Source organism: Apodemus sylvaticus, chromosome 2 (genome assembly GCF_947179515.1).
Source record: "Apodemus sylvaticus chromosome 2, mApoSyl1.1, whole genome shotgun sequence".
Lineage (NCBI taxonomy): Eukaryota > Metazoa > Chordata > Mammalia > Rodentia > Muridae > Apodemus > Apodemus sylvaticus.
The window spans coordinates 12,150,316-12,176,891 of NC_067473.1; the positions used below are offsets into that span (position 1 = coordinate 12,150,316).

The window sequence follows — 26,576 nt, forward strand, 5'->3', positions numbered from 1 at the left end:
CACACACACACACACACACACACACACACACACACACACACACATATACAGGCACACACACACACAAATCAATGTTCGGTCTTAAGTTTTTTTATTTACTTTTTAATTTTTGGGAGATAAAGTCTCTTTAAGCTTAGCGGATGATTTAAAAACTTCATAGAATAACTTAAAACATTCGGGAAACAAAAGACTGGACAGTATAAAAATGCTCTTTTGTGGTTTAAAAATAAAGTGAACCAACACTTTAGAAAGCTTGGTGAGATGCATATCTTAAGTATGATTTTTAAGAGTTTTATTAAGAACACTCATATCCACAGGGAAGAGTGGGAGGAAGGATTGTAGGAGCCAGACAGGTCAAGGACACCATGAGAACAATGCCCGCTGACTCAACTAAGCAATGCTCACAGGGGCTCACAGAGACCGAGGCAGCAATCACGGAGCCTGAATAGGGGTGAACTGGGAAAGGGGAAATCATTTGGAATGTAAACAAAGAATATAGAAAATAAAAAAATAAAAAAAATAAAAAAGAACTGACTAGAGTCTTTGCATACATACTGTGGTTGTTTAGCTTGAGTGTTTTGTGGGACTCCTAATGGTGGAAGTGGGGATTTCTCTGACTGATCTGAGAACCCTTCTCCTCCTACTGGGTTGACTCATCCAGCTTTGATATGAGAGTTTGGATCTGCTCTTACTGTAGTTTGTGATGCTTTGTTAGGTTGGCATTCTTTGAGACCTGATCTATCCTGAAGGGAAAGAGAAAAGCAATGGATCTGGGAGAGACTTGAGGAGGGGGAAACTAGGAGGAGGGAAGGAAAGTGAAACTGTGGTTCAGATATGTAGTATTAGAGAAGACTAAATAAAAGGGGGGAAGAATATTTGTTTCTGTGTTCATCAGAGAGAGCAGTTCATAGGTTTTTATTAATTTCATTATGTTTTTATGTGGTTTTACCTTCAAGAGAATACTACTTCAGTGGAATAATTTTAGAAGTGTTCCTTGCTTTTTTAAAATTTTATGAAAGTTTGATCAGTAATCTTGTCAGCTCTTCCATAAAAGTTTTGTAGAATGGAGCAATGAACACATCTGGTCCTCCTCTTAGGGAGAGTTTTTATTGCTGCTTCAGTCTCCTTGTGTGTTGTTACTTGTTAAAGTTATTTGTGTTTTCTTGATTTTACTCTGTCAGGTCATACGTGTTTAATAATTTATAAGTTCCTCTAGATTATCAAGATTTCTGGGATCTAACAGTATTCCTTAACAGTTATGTGTATTTCTGTGGAGGAGTCTTTCATTTTATTATTTTGAGTCTCCTTTTTCTTCTTGTTAGCTCAGCTATGGATCAGTGAATCTCATGTATCATGACCATAGTGTGCTTGATTGATTGCATTTACATGTTCTTTACTTGTACACTTCATTAATGTCTGCCATGAAGCTAGGCTGCAGTGGCTCACATTTTCATCCTGGCCCTTGGGAGGCCAGCCTGGTGCACAGAGTGAGTTCCAGGAGAGTCAGGGCTAGAAAAAGGAAACCCTATCTCAAACAAACAAACAAGCAAACAGCAAACAAACAACGAACAAACCTGCATGATCTCTCTTATTTTTAAGGCCTACAACTTTTGAACTTGTGTTGGCCTTACTTTTCTAAGACTTTTAAGCACAGGGTAGTTTATTTGAGATATTTGATATTTTATGAGATTTATTCATTCAATGAGATTGGCCAGTCTTTTGCCTGCGTGTCTGCATGTATATCACATGTGTGTTTGGTCCTTGAGAAGCCGGGCATTGAGACTCTGGAACTGGAGGTATGGATGGTTGTGAACCTGCATATAGGTGCTGAGAATACACCTGTGTCCTCTGCAAGAGCCACGAATGCTCTTAACTTCTGAGCCTTGCTTCCGGCCCATTTTTATAATTGTACTTATTAATTTTATTTTATGTGTGAGTGTTTCTCCTATATGATTGTATGTGTATCGTGTGTATGCTTGGTACACACAAAGGTCAAAAGAGGGCACTAGATTCACTGCAACTGGAGTAGTAGATGATTGTGAACCACCACATAGGTTCTGGGTCCTCTGCCAAAGCAAGAAGTGACCTTAATAATGGTACATCTGTCCAATTCCATTTTAAGTTTTTAACGCAAGCATTCACAGTCATAAATTTCACTTAACCTTATTCCCAAAGGTTCTAGAAAGTTGTGCCTTTTCATTTGACAAGGATTTAAAAAAAATTACTCACTCATTTTTTCAGTTAACTACTGTTCATTCAAGCAGACACATAAGTTAAAGAAAACACAGTTAAATTGAGTTATTGCCAAGCTAATATTTCATGTATTCTGTGTTCATCATTATACCAGATGAAAATTTTAATATAAAATATAAAACACACACACACACACACACACACACAAATAGCAGGATTTGCATGGTAGCACATGCCTTTGATTCCAGATCTTGGGGAGCAGAGGCAGGTGGATCTCTGTGAGTACAAGACCAGACTGGCCTTCTTGGCGATTATTTACACTGGCTAAGGCTTACAGTGAAACACTATCAGCAAAAGAAATGAAAAGTGTGTGTGTTTGTGAGCGTGCATGTGTGCACGTGTGCATGTGCTAGCTCTAGTGTTAATACATTTAGTCTTCAACTGAAATTTCCAACATTAGAGCTTTAAAATTAGAAAAAATCTCTATCATATTTAACTAAGTTGTTGGGATCTCATTTTGTTGGTAATTATAGTGCTTATAAAAATAGCAGATATTTTAACATATTCATAACACATTTTATAACATACATGGCATATTAGTAAAATCGCAAACCAAAAGAGGATTAATCTGGAACCATAAACCTGAAAAATTATAATGAGCATACCCATATGACCACAGTTATATTTAGTAATGTAAATGTAATATTTGCCTAAGTATGATGAGAGCACATTTTATAGGTACTTACAGTTCCAGGGCGAGGATATGGAATTCTACCTTGATAGGATATCAGCTGGTGATTGGGCCCTTCCTTGTGGGCAAAAGGCCCATTGAATACAGTCTGTATATCAGATAAGTGATACACACACACTGCCGATCCCTTAAAAACAGAGCTGAAAATGAAAACAAATGACTCTCTTATTTTTCTTAAAACATATTACTGTTGCCATGGTAAGATGACTGTGTGGTAAACATACCAGCCACCAAGTTTTACAACCTGATATGAATTCTGCTAACACCCAATGTGGAAGCAGGAAGCCACCTTCCACATGTTGTCCTCTGACCCTTCACGTGTGCTGTGGCATGCATGCACTCATACACACACACACACACACACACACACACACATATATCACACAAAATAAATAAAGAAGCCAGTCATAATGTATACTACACATAAGTAACGTTTAAATAAAAAGCTGATAATTACCATAGAGAGTTAAATACTTTTGCATACTTTAAAAAGTTAATAACATCCAGTCATTTTGAAATAAGGCATAGATTACAAACCATTGCTATATTTAATTAATTAACTCAGGAAAAAACAATAATAAGTTAGAGCAAAGTTCTTAACATTTCCAAAAATTAGAAAGATAAAATTTCTAATTAGTTTATTTTAGCAGTAACAAATACTCAGTGATAATTGAATTTAAAAATGTGAATTTGAGCACTCTGGCCGGGGAAGCAGACCAGCATCTTGCTCAGCCAGCAACAGAGAACTTTCCTCTTGCAGCAGATGGGAACCAACAGAGACCCACAGCCAGATATTACACAGGGTGAAAGAGCTTGTAACACTCTTTCCTGATAGGGATGTGTCCATCAGATCCCTCCACCACCCGGCTCAGCAAACTCAGTGGAAGGTGAAAGAGGAGGCTTAGTGTAAGAGCCAGAAATAAAGAAGGACATCAAGAAACAAAAGCCTCGAAATCAATATTATCAGAGCACATGTGAACTTAGAGATGGGCATCCGGATGTGCACTAGACGGGTAAGAAAACAGCTAAGAGAAGTAGACACAGACCCCTATCTTTAAACCGGAAGTAAACTACAATTGATAACTGCTTGCAAATGCAAATTTAGTTTTCTCTAAGGTAGTCTGACTAGGGAAACAAACTATTCTCAAGGGTAGGCTACATGTCCAGCAGGAGATAGCCAACAAGAACTGGACTCAAGGACATCTTTGGTGGCGCCTGTCTCATAACTGTCATTGTCAGGAATTTTCCATTTTAAAACCAAAAGAAAATATTTTATTATTTTTATTTTTAAGTTTTTTTATTTTATTAATTTTAATTTACATATATATATATATATATATATATATATATATATATATTTCTTATCTCTATTCACCCCACAGTTCCTTTGTGTATACAGTACGGCTTTCCAATTAAACGTTTTTATAGAATTTGGAAGTGTGTGAGTGAATCTGTTTCTCATGTCTTCTCTTGGGATATTTCCTTCTGCCTGTTTGCTCTTTCCCTTTCTGATGTGTTATTTTTTTAATTTATCATATTATATAAAATTTTATTAATATCTCTTAGGAGTCTTTTTTCTAATGAAAGACAGAAAGGGACTGGATCCAGATGTGAGAGATGTGGGGAGAGCTGGGAGGAGGAGAGGAAAAGAAGCCATAATCAGAATATATTATGTGAGAAAAAAAATCTATATTTAATAAAATAAAAACCCACAAACTATGACTTTTAACTCGGAAAAACTGTGAACAGAATATTGATTTTATCTTGTAATAATTCCCACTAATAAGGGAATATCATGTCTTCTTACAACAGTATCATAACTCTTGTGCTCTTCTATGATAGCCTGATTGGCAGATGGGGAAATCCATGTTGTCTTTGTATGTGTAATTTTAATCACTCCATGAAAAGATCCAGGCACAAGGGGAGAACTCAGTTGATAAAGCACTGACTTTGTAAGCATGAGAGTCTGAGATCAATACCCAATACCCATGAAAGAAAGAAAAAAAACCATGATGAGTGAAGTGTTATAGTAACCCCACTGAGGGGCAGACAGGGGCACTGGGTGTCACCCCCCAATCTGCCCAGTCTGGGTGAGCTGCAGGCTTCTAAAAGTCTGTCTGAAAAAGCAAGTTGGATGATGACCCCTGAGGAAGAACACCTGAGATTTTCTCCTGGTTTACACATGCGCACACACACACACACACAGAGAGAGAGAGAGAGAGAGAGAGAGAGAGAGAAGAGAAGAGAAGAGAAGAGAAGAGAAGAGAAGAGAAGAGAAGAGAAGAGAAGAGAGAGACAGAGAGACTGAGAGAGAGACAGAGAGAGACAGATTCATAAATACTTCCACATATAAGATGCATTCAAAGCCAGGCATGTGAGCACACCCATGCTTCCCCAAAGGATTCAAGACCATTTCATTAAGGTATATTTAGTTATAAATTTGTTTAAATCATTTTTGGGGGTACTAGAGCATATCTTGTAATCCACTTAGAAGAAAAAAAATCAAAACAAAACCTAAACCACAATTTAATGAGACATGTGTAAGAAAAGTCAAATAGATCTCTTAGCATGTATTCAACCTCTATATCTGAGTGAATGTATTAGTGATGAATAGAAACCAGCATTGTGTTGCTATAGCTGAAATTTTATGGTATTATAACTGAACTTTTATTCTAGGGCTGACATGGAAACAAAAACTGAACAAAAATAAATACATTTCTTATAACTAGAGTTTTATAAATGTGCTTTTCTTTGAACATTATGTACCTTACATTTTAACTTCCTCAGAAAATCATGGAAATATATTCCCATTTTGTTCTGGCCTTAAAACCTAGATCTCGCAAATAGGGAAATCCTTCCATCCCGTTTTAACAGCATGGTTGGAATCCAAGGTTGTATCAAAATAATAGTGGACAACAATTAAGAATGGTTTCCATAATCATTAGGTCAGAATAATTGAAAATCATGCTTCTGACAAATATAAAAGCAGAACATATTTTAATATAATCAATATTTTATTGAAAATGTGTTAATTTTGCTGCTAAGTTCTTTACGAGTGGTGTGGGACTACTCGTGTGCTGGAACGGAAGCTGAGCACACTGTCTAGGATGTCTGCTCAGATTTCTTGCAGGGCACACATAAGTGATTGTTCATCAGTAGTCTTGTCAACTCTCTGATTTTGTAAAGCTCATAGTTCACAATTGCACCACCACATTTGATGCTCCTTTTTAATCTCTTTCATGTGTGGTGTATGAGCAAGTGTACATGTGCATATGTCTAAACATATTATGTACAGGTGTGTGCAACTGTATGTGTGCAGGCGAAAGTCAGGGGAGGGCAACAGGTAGCTTCCCCTATCATTGCCAGCCTTACTCCAGTCCTTCAATCTAGGGCCGCTTGATGAACCTGAGCCTTGCTACTTTGGTAAAACTAGTTAACCAGCAAGCTCCCCAGGACCTACCTCTCTCTCTACACCCCAATCACCTCCAGGGTCAAACCTGTGATGTCATGATTGGTGCTTCCTTAGGTGTCAGGGTCTCATGGACAGCAAGATCTCTTTCTCACTGAGGTATCTCCTCAGCCTGTTGCCACGTTTAAAATTCACTTATAAAAGAATGCTTTCAATGACTACTATGAAGTTTTCTATTAACTAAAAAGGAACCAATGCATACAAAGGACTAGTGGCTCAATAGACATGTCTGGAGTTTGTGGCTGAATTCATACTAACACCCTAGTACAAAATTAATCTACTGAGATGTACGTATGAAATTTTGGGTATATGAGAAAGGCACTGCAAAACGTAATAAAGTTGCCATTGGACTCCTATCAAATCAATTTTTAAATACAAAACTTTAATCATATTGCAGAATAATAGAACCAGTTTAGTTTTTGTTAGATTCTTATAATAAATGCTGTAGATTAGTGAAGAAGTGAAAGTTATTTAGATGCAAATTCAAAATTGTTTAGTTTTCCTAATGAATATTTATTATAAAATTTAAATAATTAAATATACACACTTTTATGAGTTGAATGTGTATACTTGTGCTACCACTGACAAAATTCAGGAAATAAAATATAGCCATCATAACCAAAACGTAAGATTTTATAGCTTTTATTAAAAATCTTAGTCTTTACTTCTGTTATTTAAGCATTTTACTTCAAACATTTTACTTCTACAATTTAATTCATAGTTTAATTTTTTTCTAGAGAACAACATGTAATTATTTTTAAAACTCTTTGCAAATGTTTTTGGAACAATTCATCAAGATCAAATGTATTTTGGTAATCTGGCAAAAATAAAAATATAAAAAAGGAATTGTTTGACTGAAAAGTTCTGTAACTACTCAGTAATTACCTTGATGTGGTGAAGATGCCGTACAGAAGTGTTGTCCTTGGATTGTCAGTTTCCAGCAGAAAGACATCCTCTATACAAAGGAAAAGGACATTCTTTTAAAGTTTCCAAAATTTTAACTACTTATTTTTGATTACCTCAAGACACTAATTTCGACCATGAAAAATAGTCCTCAGAAAGCTAGCTATTCATGAAAATCAATACAATTTGGTATAATGTGATGATACATGCCTGGTAATGTAAATATGATGTTAGCCTGTCCTTGGAGGCATTTATGTAGACTATATCTCTATTGAGATGATGACGTATAACTGCTAAGTGGTAGATAATGGGGACTAGACATTTGAAAACCTTGTTCTGCAAGGCAGAAGAGAGAGCACAGTGTCTATGGTAGGAATGGCACGATGTTCTCCTGTTGCTTGTTTCTGTGCTTTCTCAAAGTCCTTTACTAATGACATACTAGTTTGAGTTTTAAAATAATGAAACTGTCAATTTCCTTTCAACCTATGATTTAAAGTGGCAATGCTGAAGATAATCATTTTCTTAAGGCCCCTCCTTCATAAGAAATAAAAAATTGTTTAGGCTTATGATCAAAAATTTTAGGAATACCTTACCTATAACAATGCCTCTAACAAGACTTCAATGGATATTATAGGGTAGAGACATAAGTATTTATAATATAATAAGTTAAAACATGAAATTTGACTCCTGAAGAAACAAATACTATTTGATAAAAATGCCTTTTAAGGTGAACAACAGTCTCCTTCGGGTTTATAACTCTTTGTATTTTGTAATATATATTTATAGTTCAACTCATATGAATCAAAATCTGTAAATGACTACATTATACATTTTAAGAGACAATGTTTAAAAAGAGTTGTCTCTAAATGAACCTTAATTACCACAATGTTATGACATATAATAAGAAATATTAAATGCAGAAATCTATTCATAGCTATACTATTAATCTTTACTTGATGTAGAAATCATAAGCCTGGGCTGGAGAGATGGCTTAGCAGTAAAGAGCAGTGACTGCTCTCCCAGAGGTCCTAAGTTCAATTCCTAGCAACCACATGGTGGCTCATCTGTAATGGAATCTGATGTTCTCTTCTGGTGTGTCTGAAGACAGCAACCATGTACTCATATAAATAATAAATAATTAAAACTTAAAAAAGAAATCATAAGCCTTCTGTCATAGGAGAAATACTTAGTCTGAATCACCAAGAAGAATTTAGTTGGGAGCATAATTCTTGTAATTTATAATTGAACATTTTCCTTAAACTCCAAATATTATCCTAAATGCAGTAGTTATATAAATATATATGTATGCCCTTATATAAATTGACTTAAAGCACATAAGAATTTAAATGAAGATATTATAAAATAATCTGATTTTAAAATATTCAAATTTATATCTGAGTATTAAAAATATATATATTAGTTCATTTATAAAGAAGTACACATCCTACTTATATATAAATTATACAAGTTCTTCTACCCTATACTCATTCATATGTAAGGATTCAACAGTACACTCAATGCTGAAAGAGATTACTAAAATACTTAAAGGAACTGCTGAGCTGTGTGTGGTTCTCCATTCAAAGTGGAACACCTTTTATACTATAAATATCCAAGGAAGATGCATCCTCTCTGTGACTTCTTTAAGGCACTTGATGCTCATAAAGTCCTTCTCAGAAACAATGCTCATTCTTACATCCACCTACCTAGTTCATCAAAATGTGTCTCTGGGCCATCTTCATCTGTGACTGAGCATACAAGTCTTGCCTTTAAGAATGTGGTCCACTTGTTGACAAGACTACGTTGTCCTCCAGTGTCATTCTGAAAGCATTTCATAAACACAATTCAGATGACTGGGGATACAATCGTGTATTAAATTTTCAACTTAAATTCACGATATATTGTAATCCAAAGATTAGAAAAGGCAGTCGTCATACAGAAAGACTAGGATCTATAATCTTATGGTACAATGCCAACAAGAAATGGACTCTGTAGAGATACAAGTACATGACTCAAGTTTTACAGTATGTGACATAAATTCTCATAGGTGATAAATAAATATTTGCGTCTTGCCAAAGCAAGTATTCATTCTCTTAAATATATATGAAAATATGCTTAGCTTTTGGAGCTTACTAAATTCAGGAGAATGGGTATATCCCATATCACATGGCTCTAGATCTATTTTACCACTGTTCTCTCACTATTTTTACTCAGTTCTTAGTATTTCTGAGTGGGTGGTATATTATATACATTTTCTTGGCCAACACACAGAGCATTGGGTTTGCTCTTTCATATAGTCTACTGATGAGTCTTGTCCTCAACTGTTTCCAATGGCTTTTCATTTCTGCTAACTTTGATATTTTGATGCAAATATTGAGAAACAGTTATGTTCTAGGCCACAGAATATTGCAGTTTAAAGATAAGTAGAAATTGGACACTTCAATAACTACATCTGACAAATTGTCATAAATAAGCCAATAAAGTTTATAATAAGCCTACAGAAGATTAAATCATGAATTTTAACAATGTTTTTCTATGTTCTGCTCACATGCAGATGCTTTGCTCTTTAAGAGGAGAATTGTATTTTTAAATTTTCCACTGGTATTTCCAGCTCTACCATAATTATGTTTTACTGAGATCCAAGTGTCTTTCATTTACAAGAATTATTTTGTTTCCTTTGGTAATATGTAATTTCCCATTCATTTGAATGCAATACAGTATGAAGTTAAAAAAATCTAGGCAAAATTAGTTTTATGTTTAGAACAATAATCAAAATACTTCCCTAAATAATTTTACTGAGATGTGGTATAATTGCCTCACATAAACTGTACCATGCATGGTATACTAAAAATCTTCTTTGTATAGTTTATTCATTGATAACAGTAAGTAATAAAATCACACATGAATATTGGTAGCATATTGCATCATTTAAATTCTTTCTTTAAACAGACATTCCAGCTCACTCACAGGGCATATTCTTGCAATCATGGAATGAATCTGTTTTGTGCTTCTATTGTTGTCAGTCAGTCTTTCTTTGAAGAAGAAATAGACTTTAGCATCATTTGGATCAGTGCCATCTGGGATCACATGTGCGTCCACAAACATAGGTTCTGGAAAAGAGATACAAAGATGACGTTTTCATGATAAATAAAACCACATATGATTCCTTGAAATAAACACAGACTCATTTCTTTCCCAGCAGTAATTAGGTAAAGATTGAAAGAAGTAGTATCAACATATCTCATTGAGAGTATCAAACATGGAAAACTAGAGCTCTAGTTTGACAGATGTTTGTTTTCTTCAAAGGAGTCTTGCTGGAGAAGCAAACCACTCTTAAAGGCAGGTCCTGTGCCTAGCAGTAGATGGCCACACCCCCCAAAAAAATCAATGGGATTTTTGGAAGGCCTCTGTCCCCTAATGTTAGGTCAGGGAATTGTTTGGCTTTTGTGTTAGTTTTACCTTATAGGTCATTGTGTATGTACACTTCTTATTTCATGATTTTATGGGACTTCTGTATATGTAAATGTGTTTGTGTCTGTGTCTTCATGAGGTTTTTGTGCTTTTCTTTGGCTCTTTTTCATGATTAGTTGTTTTGTCTTATTTGAATTCATTTGTTTTTTATTTTATCTTATAATATTTTATTTTATTAATATGACTTCAGTGCCTCTTTGTAAGAGATAAAAAGGGTGTGGCTCTGGATGGAGAGGAACTGGAGGAATTGGGGGAGGAAAAACTGTAAACAGGATATATTATGCAAAAAAAGTCTATTTTCAATTAAGGGAAACAAGATATAACTTTAATCAAATGGGAAAGAGGAGGAGGAGGGGGAGCAGGGGAAAGAGGAGGCCATGGTAGCGATGGGGCAGGAGAAACATAACACTATTTTTCCTTAAAAGACAGCAAACAAATGAAGAGTAAACTTCCTAAGGGGGAAAAATATGGTTAGTGCAGACATAGAAGCTTTCCTTCTTTCAGGAGCAAAACAACTGTTTTAGAATATTCTATTTCTAGATACACTGGCAGAATGATTTGAAGAAGTAAAATGACAATCAGTGCTTTCATATGTTGCCCTATCGGTGAAACAGAAAGCTTAATTATGGTGATTCATGCTAAATGGCATCATTAACTAAATAGGCAATTCTGAGTGAGCTTGCAGATTTCCTGGGGGTAGCATGGCAAGTACTCAGTGGTTTCTTCCCCCTCTACATGACAGAGACTGATTGTAATCTTACAGAAAAAATCAAATTATTCTCCTTTCAGGGTGTGAATTCTTAGTGAGCCTGAGAATTTGAAACAACTAAACAAGTATTATCGAAAAATCATTATACCTTTAATTTCTATTTTATATTGGTCTTTTTTTTTAAAAAAAAAAAAGTAACATGTAACAGAAAGTGAATAGGGAATCCACAACAGAGTCAAACAACCTGGACCCTTGGGGGCTCTCAGAGAGTGAATCACCAACCAAAACGAGCCAGGGCTGGACCTAGTGCTTCCTGTACCCTTCACATATGTACCAGATATACAGGTTGGTCTTCATGGCGTCTCCCAACACATGGTGTAGGTGCTGGCTGATTCTGTTGCCTGACTATGCATCCCGTTCCTCTAGCTGGGACACCTTGTCTGGCCTCTTGGGGAGAGGATGCACCTAGTCCTTCACTGACTTCAGGTACTAGGGTGGTGGGGTGTGGGCATGATGACAGGGGATGGGACAGGACAATAGATGACATGACAACAGGAAACAAACCAGAAGAAGTTCCCTCTTCTCAGAAGAGAAGAGGAAGTCATAACAGAGGTGAGGATCTGTGTGACAGGTTACCAGGAAGAGAGGGTAGCTGATAATAGAATGTAAAATGAACACATAAAAATAAAAATTAATAAGTAATTCTATATCATTATAGATTCTTAGTGTAAACAAGCTAAATGGATCAAATGTGATCCATTTATTATATCTTAAGGCATGAATTTAGAAAAAACATCTTTGATTTAGAATTATGAATGTATAAAAGCAATTAAGAGAACTAAAGCCAGTATTCATGATGGCTATAACTGACATTTGTATTTACCTAAGACCATGACTATTGTATCATTTATAAATAAATCAATTTGAATAAGAATGATGGCTATTTATTTATCTTATATATTTGACACATGGAGTATAGAAGTATAAGTATCGCTCAGGTAGTACTATGTCCAGTTTTCTGAGGAACTGCCAAACTTATTTCCAGAGTGGTTTTAGAAGCTTGCAATCCAACCAGCAATGGAGGAGTGTTCCTCTTTTTCCACATCCTCGCCAGCATCTGCTGTTCCCTGAGTTTTTTATCTTAGCCATTCTGACTGGTGTGAGGTGGAATTTCCGGGATGTTTTGATTTGTATTTCCCTGGTGATTAAGGATGTTGAACATTTCTTTAGGTGCTTCTCAGCTATTTGGTATTCCTCAGTTGAGAATTCTTTGTTTAGCTCTGTAGCCTGTTTTTTTTTCCTCTTTTTAATAGGGTTATTTTGTTTCTCTGGAGTCTAACTTCATGAGTTCTTTGTATATATCTGATATTAGCCTTCTGTCAGATGTAGGATTGGTAAAGATATTTTCCCAATCTGTTGGTTGCCATTTTGTATTGGCAGTGTCTTTTGCCTTACAGAAGCTTTGCAATTTTACTTGCTCCACTAGTTCATAGAAGCTTCATTTATAATAACCAGGAGCTGAAAAGAACCCAGATGTCCCTCAATGGAGGAATGGATACAGAAAATGTGGTATATGTACACAATGGGATACTACTCAGCAATTAAAAACAATGAATTCATGAAATTCTTAGGTAAATGGATAGAAGTATAAAATATCCTGAGTGAGGTAAGCCAATCACAAAAGAACACATATGGTATGCACTCACTGATAAGTGGATATTACTCCAAAAGCTCGGAATACCCAAGATACAATTCACAGACCACATGAAGCTTAAGAAGAAGGAAGACCAAAGTGTGGATATTTCAGTCCTTCTCAGAAGGGCCATCAAAATTCTCATGGGAAGAGATGCAAAGACAACGTGTGGAGCACAGAGTGAAGGGAAGGCCATTTAGAGACTGCCCCACCTGGGGATCCTTCCCATATACAGTTACCAAAACCAGACACTGACAGAAGAGTAATATAGCTGTCTCCTAAGAGGCTCTGCCAGTGCCTGACAAATACAGAAGTTGATGCTCACAGCCAACCAATGGACTGAGCACAGGGTACCCAACGGAGGAGCTAGAGAAAGGACCCAAGGAACTGAAGGGGTTTGCAGCCCCATAGGAAAAACAGCAATATGAAACAAGTACCCCCGGAGCCACCATGGACTAAACCACCAACCACAGAGTATACATGGAGGAACCCATGGCTCCAGCTGCATATGTAGCAGAGGATGGCCTTTTCCAACAACAATGAGAGGAGAGGCCATTGGCCTTGTGAAGGCTTGAAGCCCCAGTGTTGGGGAATACTAGGTCAGGAAAGTAGGTGTGAGTGGGTTGGTGAGCAGGGGCAGGGGGAAAGAGATGGGGGGTTTTCAGAGGGGAAATGAGGAAAGGGGAAAATATTTGAAATGTAAATAATGCAAATATCTGATTAAAAAAAACACAAAAAGAGAGACATATTACTACTACTCATGTAAAAGCCTGATATTTTAGTTTTGAACTACTTTTCCTATTACCAACATAGAATTAAATATTAGTTTAAAGCATGATATCAAAGGGGAAAATGCAGTGAATGTTTCTTTACCACTCAGCCATTTTGAATTGTGTTGATCAGTCCGAACTGCATTCCTCTTAGTTAAACTTCGGAAAATAGCAGCATCTGTTCCCATGAAATCTATATACATGCCTGAGAAGAGTTCCTCATCTATGAAAAAAGGAAAAGTTGTCATAGAAATTCTCATGCATTTTGAACTCACTTTAGTGCTCAAGGAGCTTTTGCAAAAAACATTGTCCCAATCATCAGTAGAGGTTTGCAGCCATCAATTAGTTTCTGTTGCCTACAGTTTACAAAAACACTCAGTTTATTATGCTCTCATTGTGATGATTCTTTATGGTTAGAGAAAACCCAAGTACAACTTGTTCTAATTTTTTCAATAAGGAACAAGCTTGGTAGGTATGGCTATGTCATTCAACAAACTGAGTCTTACATTTTTATTCATAAATTATCAGAAATGAGTTACAATTACAATAGTACTCATCACATGTTAAACTTAAGATTTTACATAAAAGATGGCCATAATACTTTTATTACCTGATGACAAAGAAAGTACAATAATATTGTAAAAAACAATATTGATGAGAAAACTAATCATTTAAAGATAAATTATTTAAATTTTTATCTTAAGTATGGAGCTGTAAACATTGACTTGGTAAGAAGAAATGTAGTAGCCCTGTAGTACTAAACAGCTGGACAACATTTGGAGCAAGTGTCAAGCCCTAATGTTTTGTCCATTGACCTGACCTGCTTCTGTGCTCTGCTCTAGATTGCTCTCAGGACTGTGACATTTGAGACATTCTCAGTGATACCTGTTGGATTGGACAGGCTTCAGGAAGAAATGTTTCTAAAATGAGCTCATCAGGTTTTGAACTAGAGCCCCTATCAGTTAAAGACCTAACATGAGAGGCATTTTGATATCCATTTCTTCTTCCCAGGAGGAACGAAAACCCATAATGGCATTTTAAAGATTGACAACGAAGATAAGAATCAAGCATTTTTGAATACTTCAGTTGTTTAAGCATTTGTTTGAATATTGGTTGTGTATACAGATTTGGCTATTAAGTCAATATAACACATAATCATTTCCCATTTTGTTACAGCTCATTAGTCATAAAAGCATGGATTGTAAATCTCCACTGTTCAATAATATTGATGAGCACAGCTCTTGGTTAAATATACTTACACAAGAGGGAAGGGAATGAAACTTAGTGGTTGGTTTACAGCTTTCAAACACAACACTATCAATTATATGAAAAACCTTACAAAAGCCTGCATGTCAAACTGACTTCATGTCTTTCTCCATGTTTTCAGTGCTTCTTATAGCAGACAGTAAAAATCCTGCTTCGTTTTTTATTAATGAAAATGCTTAAACAGTTTGGGAAGAATTTTAAGAGTTTTCATCTTTTATATAGATAAAAATTCAAATGAATCTTTAAACTGAGTATCTCTCTCTCTATGTGATATATATACATATTCTAATGATAAACATATCATTAGACACATGTATATGTATACTCATATCTATATAGATATAAATAGACATATATACATATATGTATATATTTTTTATAATAAATACTCTAAATAGTAAAAGACCATTAGACTTGAGAGAGTAGATGCTTTGTGTATTGTAAAAAACAGGGTTATTATAATTCATAACATTGCTGGGCATTTAACGGATAGACTTATTTGAAACATCTGTATTATTTTTTGATTTCAATCAAGTGGTCATAGCAAACCTTTAGAGTACATTGACAGATTCACACAAAGAACAAGATGCAATTTTATGGATCAAACCTTTGAAAAGGCAGATAAATACACACCAATTCATGATCTTCTCATGTACATCAAAAATATTTCAAACATATGAACTAATTTATAAGTTATGTATTCTTTATTCTTTAATCCCTTTTCCCACTTTCATACTTACTGATCATAACAGACACGGTGTTCACATTGGGGTTGAAAGAGCATCGTCCTTTTCCAGATTCACACTTAGAGTCGATCATGAAGACTTGGTCCTTTGTAGTAGAAAAATGTATCAGATTATAATACTAATTACACAGTTAAAACAGTACAATAAGGAAAATGGAACATAATTATGATTAATTTACTTCAAATGACTGTTATCAAATATAATAAACCATCTTCAAAACATTTTTTCTACCTGTGTGTTTCCAATGTGCTATATTAAGACTTAATTGCCCTGAATGAAGCATTCCATTTGTAAATTATTATGTCCTAATATCAGCAGGACTAACTCTCATTACACTTTGCAGTCCCAAGAACTGATCCAAATATTTCTGAAATCAACATCACTAAGCCTATCTTGAAAATGTAAAATCATTATATAGATAGTTGGATTAATTTTGGAACCCTATCGAAAGGAAGAAAAGCAACAACAATGAAGCAATCTAAGCAATGATTATATTGTCTCCAAAATAAGATATTTTAAAACCAAAGCTCCCTTAAGATCTGCTTTCCCACCCAGGCTGGACCATCAGCCAGACACCCTCCGTACCCTACAGCCTGCATGCCTCTCAGCGGATCTGCAGTAACTAAAGACATAGGTGAGAATCTCATCCCAATACCCATGCCAGCTTGGACACAGAGCCCATCTGACCCAGGACCTACCCATCCTGTCGAGTTCCACTTTCCTTCAGGGCCACATTTCTACCCAGGCCAAATCAGTGGCCCTCATACTCTTCCACCCCCTATAGCCTGTTTGTCTCCCTCAACAAAACAAGAGAATAAAACTTCCCTGACCTAAAGAAAGAGATTGTTATAAATGTACAAGAAACCCACAGAACACCAAATAGATTGGGCCACAAGAAAATCTTCTAGTCACATAACAATCAAAAAAATGCACAGAACAAAGAAAGAATATGAAAAGCTAAGTAACATATGAAGGCAGACTTATTAGAATTATGCCAGACTTCTTAACAGAGAATCTAAAAGTCAGAATATAATGGATAGATGTCATCCATACCCTAAGAGAACACAAATGCCAGCCAGGATGCTATACCCAGCAAATTTAAAAAATATCTTTGTACTGATACAGCCCTACAGAGGTTACTGGAAAGAAATATCTAACACAAGGAGGGTAACTACATCCAAGAAAAACAAGAAACTATACAATGCACAATAAGCCCAAAAGAAGACAATCATACACACATAATTCACTTCCAGCAACAAAAATAACAGAACTAATAATCATCTGTTTTTAGTATCTCTCAACATCACTGGACTCAATTCCCCAATAAAAAGACACAGGCTAACAGACCAGATACACAAACAGTATCCAGCATTCTGCTGCAAATAAGAAACACAGCTCAGTAATAAAGACAGACACTTCCCCAGTGTAACAGGCTAGAAAAAAAGTCTTCCAAGCAAATGGTGCAAAGAAACAAGCTGGAATTGTCATTCTAATATGTAATAAAATAGATTTCTAACCAAAAGTTATCAAATGAGATGGGGAATTCATCAAAGGAAATATAAACTAAGAGGAAGTCTCGATTCTGAACATCTATCCTGCAAATGCAAAGCCACAAACATTCCTAAAAGAAACTTTATGAAAGCTCAAAACACATATTGAACCTCACACAATAATAGTGGGAGACTTCAACATCCCAATCTCCCCATGGACAAGTCATCGAAACTGAACTAAACATAAACACTGTGAAACTAAGAGAAGTTATGAATCAAATGGATTTAACAGATATCTATAGAATATTTCACCTCAAAAAAAAGAAAGAAAATATACCTTATTCTCAGCACCTCATGGAACCTTTTCCAAAACTCACCATATAATCAGACAGAAAACAAGCCTCAATAGATACAAGAAGATTGAAATAATCACATGCATCCTTTCAGATCACCAAGGACTAAGGCCGGTTGTCAATAACAACAAAAACAACAGAAAACCCGTATAGCATTGGAAACTGAACAGCTCGACTCAATAACCTAGTCAAGAAGGAAATCAAAAAAAGAAATTAAAGACTTCCCCGAATTCAATGAAAATGAAAAGATACCATACCCAAACTCACGGGACTAAATGAAAGCAGTGTTAAAAGAAAAATGCATAGCACTAAGCAACTTCATAAAGAAATTGGAGAGATTCCATATAAAAACACCACACCTGAGGGCTCTAGAACAGAAAGAAGCAAACTCGCATAAGAAGAGTAGAAGGCAGGAAATAGTCAACCTCAGGGCTGAAATCAACCAGTGAGAAACAGAAAGAATGATGTAAAGAATAAAAAAAAACAACAACAAGAAACAACAACAAAAAACCCCCAAAAAAACCTAGAGTTGATTCTATGAGAAAAATCAATACAGATAAACCCTTAATCAAACTAAGTGAAGGGCACAGAGACAGTATTCAAATTAACGAATCAGAACTGAAAAGGGAGACCTAAGAACAGAAACTGAAGAAATTCAAAACATCATCAGAACATACTACAAAAGCCTATACTCTACAAAACTGGAAAATCTAGATAAAATGGATTTTTTTCTGGACAGATACCATGTACTAATGTTAAACCAAGATCAGGTGAACTATCTAAACAATCTCCTATCCTCTAAGGAAATAGAAGAAGCCATTAAAAACCTCTCAAAAAAAAAAGAAAGAGAGAAAGAAATCAACCTAGTGCCTGATAATTGTAGTGCAGAATTCTACCAGACCTTCAAAGAAGACCTAATACTAACACTCCTCAAACTATTCCATACAATAGAAACAAAATAAAAACGACTTAATTCAATCTATGAAGCCACAGTTGCTATTATACCTACACCACACAAAGGCCCAACAAAGAAATAGAACTTTAGATCCATCTCACTTATAAATATCAATGCAAATATAATCAATAAATTTCCCAAAAACTGAATCTAGGAACACATCAAAACAATCATTCACCATGATCAAGTAGGCGTCATTCCATAGACACAGGAATGGCTCAACATACAAAAATCTATCAATGTAATACACTATGTAAACAATCTCAAGTGAAAAACTCACATGATCATCTCATTAGTTGCTGAAAAATCTTTAGATGAGATACAACACTCCTTCATGTTAAAAGTCTTAGAGTCATGAAGAATTCATAGTACATACTTACACATAATAGAAGCAATCTGCAGCAATCCAACAGCTAACATCAAATTAAATGGAGAAAAACTAGAAACAATCCCGCTAAAATCAGAGACAAGACAAGGCTGCCCACTCTGTCCCATCTACTCAATATAGTACTCAAACTTCTAGCTAGAGCAATTAAACAACAAAAACAGATCAATAGGATACAAATTGGAAAGGAAAAAGTCACAGTATCACTATTTATAGATGATAGGATAGTATACAAAGGAGACTCTAAAACTTCTACCATAGAACTACAGCTGATAAACAACTTCAGCAAAGTGGCAAAGTGGCAGGATATAAATTAACTCAAATTAGTAGTGTTCCTTTATACATATGATAAACAGGCTGAGAAAGAAACAAGGGAAACAACACCCGTCACAATAGCCACAAATATAAAAATATCTTGGTGTAAGTAACTCTTTCCAAGCAAGTCAAAGAACTGTACAAGAACTTCAAATCCCTTAAAAAAAAGAAATCAAAGAAGACCACAGATCATGGAACGATTTCCATTCTCAGAGATTGGTAAGATTAACATAGTTAAAATTGTCATTTTACCAAAAGCAACCTAAAGAGTCAATGCAATCCTCATCAAAATTCCAACACAATTCTTCACAAACATGGAAAAAGCAATTCTCAACCTCACATGAAAAACCAAAAAATCTAGGATAGCCAAAACAATTTTCAACAATAAAAAATGTTCTGGGGAAATCACAATCCCTGACCTCAAACTGCACTACAGAACAACAGTAATAAAAAAAAAAAAACACATGGTATTCAATCAATGGAATAGATTTGAAGACCCAGAAATAAACCCACACGCCTGTGGACACTTGATCTTTGACAAGGAATCCAAAAACATACAGTGGAAAAAAGAAAGCATCTCCAATAAAAGGTGCTGGTCTAACTGGCGGTCTGTATGTAGAAAAATGAAAATATATCCATATTTATTACCTTGCACAAAGCTCAAGTTCAAGCGGATCAAGAACCTCAACCTAAACCAGGTATACTGAATCAATTAGAAAAGAAAGTGGGAAAAAGCCTCAAACTCATTGGCACATGGGAAAATTTCCTGAACAGAACACCAATGGCTCAGTCTCTAAGATCAAAAATTGATAAATAGAACCTCATGGAACTGAAAAGCTCCTCTAAGGCAAAAGGCACCATCAACAGGACAAATCAGCAACCTACTAAAATATAAATAAATGAAATAATTGTTAAAAAACCCTAAAGGAATATGTTGCTACTTAATATTTGTGTAACAGGTTATATTTATAATATATATAATAAATATTATATATAATACTTATTTCATATATATATATATATATATATATATATATATAGTTAAATAAAAGGAGGCCATAAAATTAAGTTTGTAGCAGAAGGGAACATGAGAGAAGTATCGGGAAGATGAGAATGAAGAAAATTGTGTAATTATATTTTAATTTTAAAAAGTCTGGGTACTAGATGATAATCATTTGACCCTTGCTGACTGTCATGGTTGTGGTGAAAACAATTAAAATTTAAGAGAATTTGTGTCATGGTAACCAGAGTTTAGAGGCTATTCAGAAATTGCTTTATTAAATAAGGAGAAAATACATAGCCAGAAGTTTTGTTTACTTGAAGAAAATATTTGTTTTTGCTAGATGAAGTCTGATGTACTGGAAGTTATCCCAAGGCAATTATAGCTAAGTAAAGATAAAAACAGAATGCAAATTCAGCCTCCTGACACCTAACACATCTGCTTTATGAAGAAAATAATTATAAACATGAAATAAAGCAGGAAAATTGAATAATCTTGCTTGTGGTCCTAGAGCCAGGAGCAGATTTCCCTAGATAAGGCAGTGTTGGCAGAGGAGGTTGTGATAAAATAGACTGGGTGTTCTCTAGTGGTTCGCTCCTCCATCACACAGCATCATCTTCTCTACACGATCCTGATTACAGTCTAGTTAAAGTCAACCCTGGGAAAATGTCGTGAAATATTAATTATCTACCTCAAGAAGAAAGAAGACTCTTCACTTATTTCTAAGAATTCAGCACTATTCTTGCCTGGTTTATCAGTAATCCTTCTTCTTTTCTTAGTATTTGTGCTCTTGACTTTGAAATATTTGAGTCCATACTTTGCATTTTAATAACTTTTGAGTTAGCTTCTCTAAGGCACTTCCACACACACCTTGTCAATCCTCCCTTGACTCCATCCACCTGAACCTGTGCACACAGTGAGCATTCTCTTCCCCCTTTGTTTTTATATCCCAGATATTCCATCACCACCCACATGCCACTGCCCCCTCACACAGAAAGTTAAACTCTGTGATGTGCCTGTGAGATAAAATATGGAGTAGTTTTTTCTCATCTTTGGCTTCAAACTTTCTGTGACTAGCTGTTTCAAGATACACTGGCTGTGACTTCGTTGTGACTTGGAACTATGGGCTAACTAAACTCTTTCTCTATTAAGCTTCATTTGGCAGAGTAGGGTATTTTATCACACCAACAGAAAAGAAAGCAAGGCAGCACCCTCTGCATGTTCTCAGAAGTAGAATAGCTGGGTTAGATTGGTGCTACTTAAATCTTTTGAGAAACCCCCATATTGACCCTAAGCTATGCAGTTTTACACTCCTAGCAGCAGCGAGTAGAATGCCATTTTCATCATGTTCTCAATAGCATTTTTTTCTATACAGCAAATTTTCTAAGAAAGAAATTAGGAAAAATATCCCATTCACAAAAGCTTACAACCTACCTAGTGGATATGCTTAACCATGGAGGTGAACACCTCTGCAGTGAATACTAGGAGACTGAAGAGAGAATTTTACAAAAACTCTAGAAAACGGAAAGACCTCCTGTGCTTACCAATCCACAAAATTAACATTGCTTAAATGACTTTATATCTGATAGTGGTCTGCACATTCAACAAAATCAAAATTTCAACGTTGAATTTTTCAGAATTAGGAAAAACACACTTAAAATTCATATAGAAGCACAAAGGTCCTGAGAAGGCATAGCAAATGATCAAATGAGCAACCCTAGAGGCTCACAATTGCTGACATTAATTATCTATGGAGTCAATGACAAAAAGAGCAGGCGAGCATCAACATGGCCACTCATCAGGTTTTGTTATTGTATGGAAGAAGAGTTCCATTTACAATGTTTGACAAGGTCTTAGAGAACTGGAATAAAAGTTTTTAGGAGAAGATATATGCTTGAGAAACTTCTACAGTTAGAGGAGGAGAAACCTGAGAAGTCACAGAACAGAGATAACTTTAACGAAAGGAATGCAAATCAGATTAAATGGAGAAAAAATGGTAAGACCATATAATTTTTATTCATCTACTGCATATGTGCATATATAAATTAAATAAAATGGAATAAAAAGGAACCATTGTCTACCTACATTAACAGTAAAGAACATTGCTACTTACCTAGAAAAAAATAACTTCAAAACTTCAAAAAGAATAGTTATATCTGGAGTTTCATACCCACAATTCTGATCTTTAAAAGCCAATTAAGACATGACTTAGGAACTGGACTTTCTCAATTTAAGTTAAATAACAAACTAAATATTATTTTAAGTAATTCAGATTCTAAAATAACCGTGTTAGCAGAAATAAAGAATCAAAACTGGGGAAGCCTCCGCAGGTTTTCTGCATGGCTTCTACAGTCAGCAGCTGTACTAGGCAAACAAACCCAGCCTTTGATAGCACAGTTCAAATGCAGCCAGCCTTCTGTTTGACTATACATTAACTGACTGTTTGACTAGTAGTCAGCAAACACCATACCATAATAACTCATATCACCTTAAGAAATAAAAGTGTAAGGTGAGAATGAATGAACACAGGCTAATGTTAGTTTTAAATGAAAGCATGGTTTACCAATTTAGAAAGTTATTTTCCAACAAAACATGTAATGTACTGTTTCAAACACATCCCAAAGTATCCGTAAGGGTGTACTGAAAGTAAAATATAAGTTAAAAGACCATATATTTAGAGAAGTCAGAATAAGCATGGTATTTTCTTGCTTCTTAGTTTAATACTTTATACAATAAGAAATTACAGATTTCCTTTATTTTAAAGCTTGCATGTTTAGAAACAAGTAAAACATTTAACTTGAAAGCTCAGTGAGCACAATTTAGCTTGCTTTGACAGACAACATCAAAATTAATTATAGTCGTGTGTTTGAAAATATGAAACTATTTTGCTCTCTTTGGTAGTCCCAAATCGTTAACTCTAAAATGCCATTAAGTTTCTGGCAATATCACCTAAACTGACAAGCGGAACTGAGGCTTACCTCGGACCTCCTTCCCCGGTTCAGGTAGGTGCACACTGGGCTGAACGCTCCACTCCCACAGACATACAGGTGAGTACGGTTGAAGGTCTGAATAACCCGGACGAAATTCCCGCAGCCGTGCTAGCAAAAGAAAGGCATTTAGCAAGGCCACAGCTTCCTACTGTCTACAGCACTCTGCTAACCTGAGATTCAATGTGGAAGATGACCTCTGCTGTTATCTGAATCCTGAAGAAACTGTGTACAACTTGTAGAGGCAATCTGGAAACACCCATCTAACTTACAGAATAAGAAATCAGATGTTGGAATTTGGCAATGGGAAAATCCAGCTGCTAGTAGCTGGCTGCAACATCATTACAGAATCTCAGCTGAGATTAACCAAACGTGTGCTGGAGATGTCAGAACTCCAGGCAATTTCAGTCAATAGAGCGGACAGAGCCTTCTACGTGTACAGAGCACAGGTGGACAAGGCGAGTATCCATACAACCTTCGCTGTTTCTAGTTCATCTTTCCTAATTAGAAGACTTTATGTGAAAATGCTCTCATTATTCTCCACAACATGTTAAGGAATCTAACTTTAATCTGCACATTTTCTACCTTTTCAATGCTATCGTTAGGAGACATCTTCAAAAACACAGTAAGAGAACAGCCTGGCTTATTTCATTCATCTATCTTGTGAAAAAGCAGTATCAATAAAAATAATTCATTTTTTTACTGTAATGCTTCATATGCTGTATGAGGTTGCATCATATATGTATGCGCAGGTGGTTGTGTTTATGCACAATCACGTATGTGTGCTTGTGTATGGAGATTTAATATTGATGTCAGGAGTCTTTCTCAATCACTCATCAACATATTCACAGAAGCCTCTGAGTTGAATCCAGAATTTACTGATATGGATAAACTGATCAGACAGTTTAACATTTGGGGTCACCATCTGCACACTGGAATGGCAGGTGGCTGGGCCACTAAGTCCACCCAGCACAGCATTTACAAGGGTACTCTGGACTTGAACCCTGGTCTTCACACTTGTTGCTTGCATGCTAAATGCTTTAACAGCTCATCTGTCAGCTAAGCTGAACCTATGTAAGGTTTCATGCTTTACCAACTCATTCTTTTATGTGATCAAGTTGAGAAATGAAGGCATACAGTGCTAGGATTCTGTCTAAGCTCCACCCCACAATTACCTGGCAACAGCCAGGTAATCCCTGCCCCACAGTTGCCTGGCAACAACCAGGTAGGCCTGGCCTATAAAAGAGAGTGCTAGGCTCCTCCTCTTTTTCTTATTCTTGTTGCTTCTCTTCATCTCTCTTACTCCTCTTGCCCCTCTTGGGCTCTCCTTCCCTTTCCCCTCTCTCCATGTGGTCATGGCGGCCTCCACGTCTCTACTCTCTCCCTCTCTCTGACTTTCTATGCCTCCACTACTCCATTAACTCCCATCCTCTGCCTTAAATAAACTCTATTCTATACCATGTCTGTGTGTGTCTGGTCCCTCGGGGCGGGGATGGGGGGAAGGGATGCCTGGGCATGGGCCCACTGAGGCACTCCCTTCCCTCACAACTCTGTATACCACATTCTCTCAACCTCTTTCTCTTTTTATGATCACAACATTGGTGTTGAAACCATAACATACAGTGTCCAGCCAGAAAAGTGAATCAACAGGAACGTTTATTGTCACCAAGCCTGAAGCCCTGAGTTTCATCCCCAAAAACTACAGTGTTAAACAGGAAAAACAAAATAAAACCTTTGAAAATACATTCTCATACTTCCACTTGTGTTTGCACCTACTCAAAGAAATCATGCACAACTGGATAGATGATAGATAGATAGACAGACAGATGATATATTAGATAGAAAGACAGGCAGTAGTAAAATAGTTTAATGCAAGAGTAATGCAGACATACAACTAGCACACACACCCATACACTCACACTATAAACATGTTTGAAGTGAAGTTGTGGTCATTCATATTCTGTATTATCATGAGTTCACCCTGGTAACAATGGGCACCTTTTCTAATTAACACATGAGAGTCATCTTAGAATGCACACATAGCTGCAGCTCCCTATGGTGGAATTGTTCTGCCTGTCCAGCGTCCCCACTAAATACACTTTTCATTTCCTGTTTTTTGCTTGGTTCCGGCTTAACTAAATGGGCAAAGGTGTCATTGCTGTCCTTCTAAATTATCTCTGACCTTTCAGGAGTCTGTAAGTTCTCCATGGCCCAATTAATCACTCCAAACTCCATAGTTGATAAACTCATTACTTTTGCTGATTATAAATTAATCAACCATGAAACGGAATGATATCCCCTTTACAAAGTCATTTTTCTCTCGAAGAACTTTATTGAAAATAATTTTATTATCTGAGGTGCGTCTTTACTGTTTAATAAAGGCTGTAAATATATCAAATTTAATGGTCTTGTTTCCCTGCATAGTCTATAATATGTGCTTCTCTTTCATTGTTTCTGGGTCCACTAAATAGCTAGTATTTATGTTACTACACAGTACAACAAAGCAAAGTGCTACAATAAATGCTAAACTTGATTAAAAATTTATATTACCTTGTATATTCCATCAATTTTATATTCATTTTTTACTTGTCAGCAAGTATACATTTCTTTTTGTGCATGGGAATTCTAAGCAAATGTTTCTACTATAAATTATTAATAAATCTTTAATTCTAAGGTCAAAGAAATTAATCTTTTAAATCCAGATTATACACTTTGTTTTAAAGTTGACAGTAATAATCTGTGTCACATATACAGTGTTATTTTTGACACCTGTTTTTAGAGGTCCTGGGGTTAATTATATAACCAAAGATCATAAAATAATACCCGGAATAAACTGCAAAACACATTTGTATAACGTGTCTGTGGTAAGATTTGTGAGCAAAGAGAAATGTGGTTATCTTTTTCACACTCATTTTCAGTCCACTCTGGAATTCTCTATAGCTTAACTTCCAACAAGACATAATTCGGTGAAAACTTAGGAAGGAAAGTTTCCATCTGCCTTATCTTGAGCTCTGTAGACAACTAACTTGGATAAATTGTTGCTATAGTAAAAGGAAAAAGTCAACAATATATTTTATATTTTCATTCATAGAACCATACTTATTTCATTCTAGCACATATCTA

At 35.7% G+C, this 26,576-nt stretch overlaps 1 protein-coding gene across 1 annotated transcript in view; it reads right to left on the bottom strand.

Moving 5' to 3' along the window:
- Sema3c (semaphorin 3C) overlaps positions 1-26,576 on the bottom strand; it is a 155,894-nt gene that overhangs the window by 46,937 nt on the left and 82,381 nt on the right. Inside the window, exons 5-11 of the mRNA XM_052173113.1 lie at positions 23,445-23,564; positions 15,963-16,053; positions 14,060-14,179; positions 10,281-10,423; positions 9,020-9,134; positions 7,299-7,368; positions 2,940-3,084 (exon numbers count right to left, since the gene is read on the bottom strand). Coding sequence (XP_052029073.1) covers positions 2,940-3,084; positions 7,299-7,368; positions 9,020-9,134; positions 10,281-10,423; positions 14,060-14,179; positions 15,963-16,053; positions 23,445-23,564 — 804 coding nt within the window. The remainder of the gene's footprint in view (positions 1-2,939; positions 3,085-7,298; positions 7,369-9,019; positions 9,135-10,280; positions 10,424-14,059; positions 14,180-15,962; positions 16,054-23,444; positions 23,565-26,576) is intronic.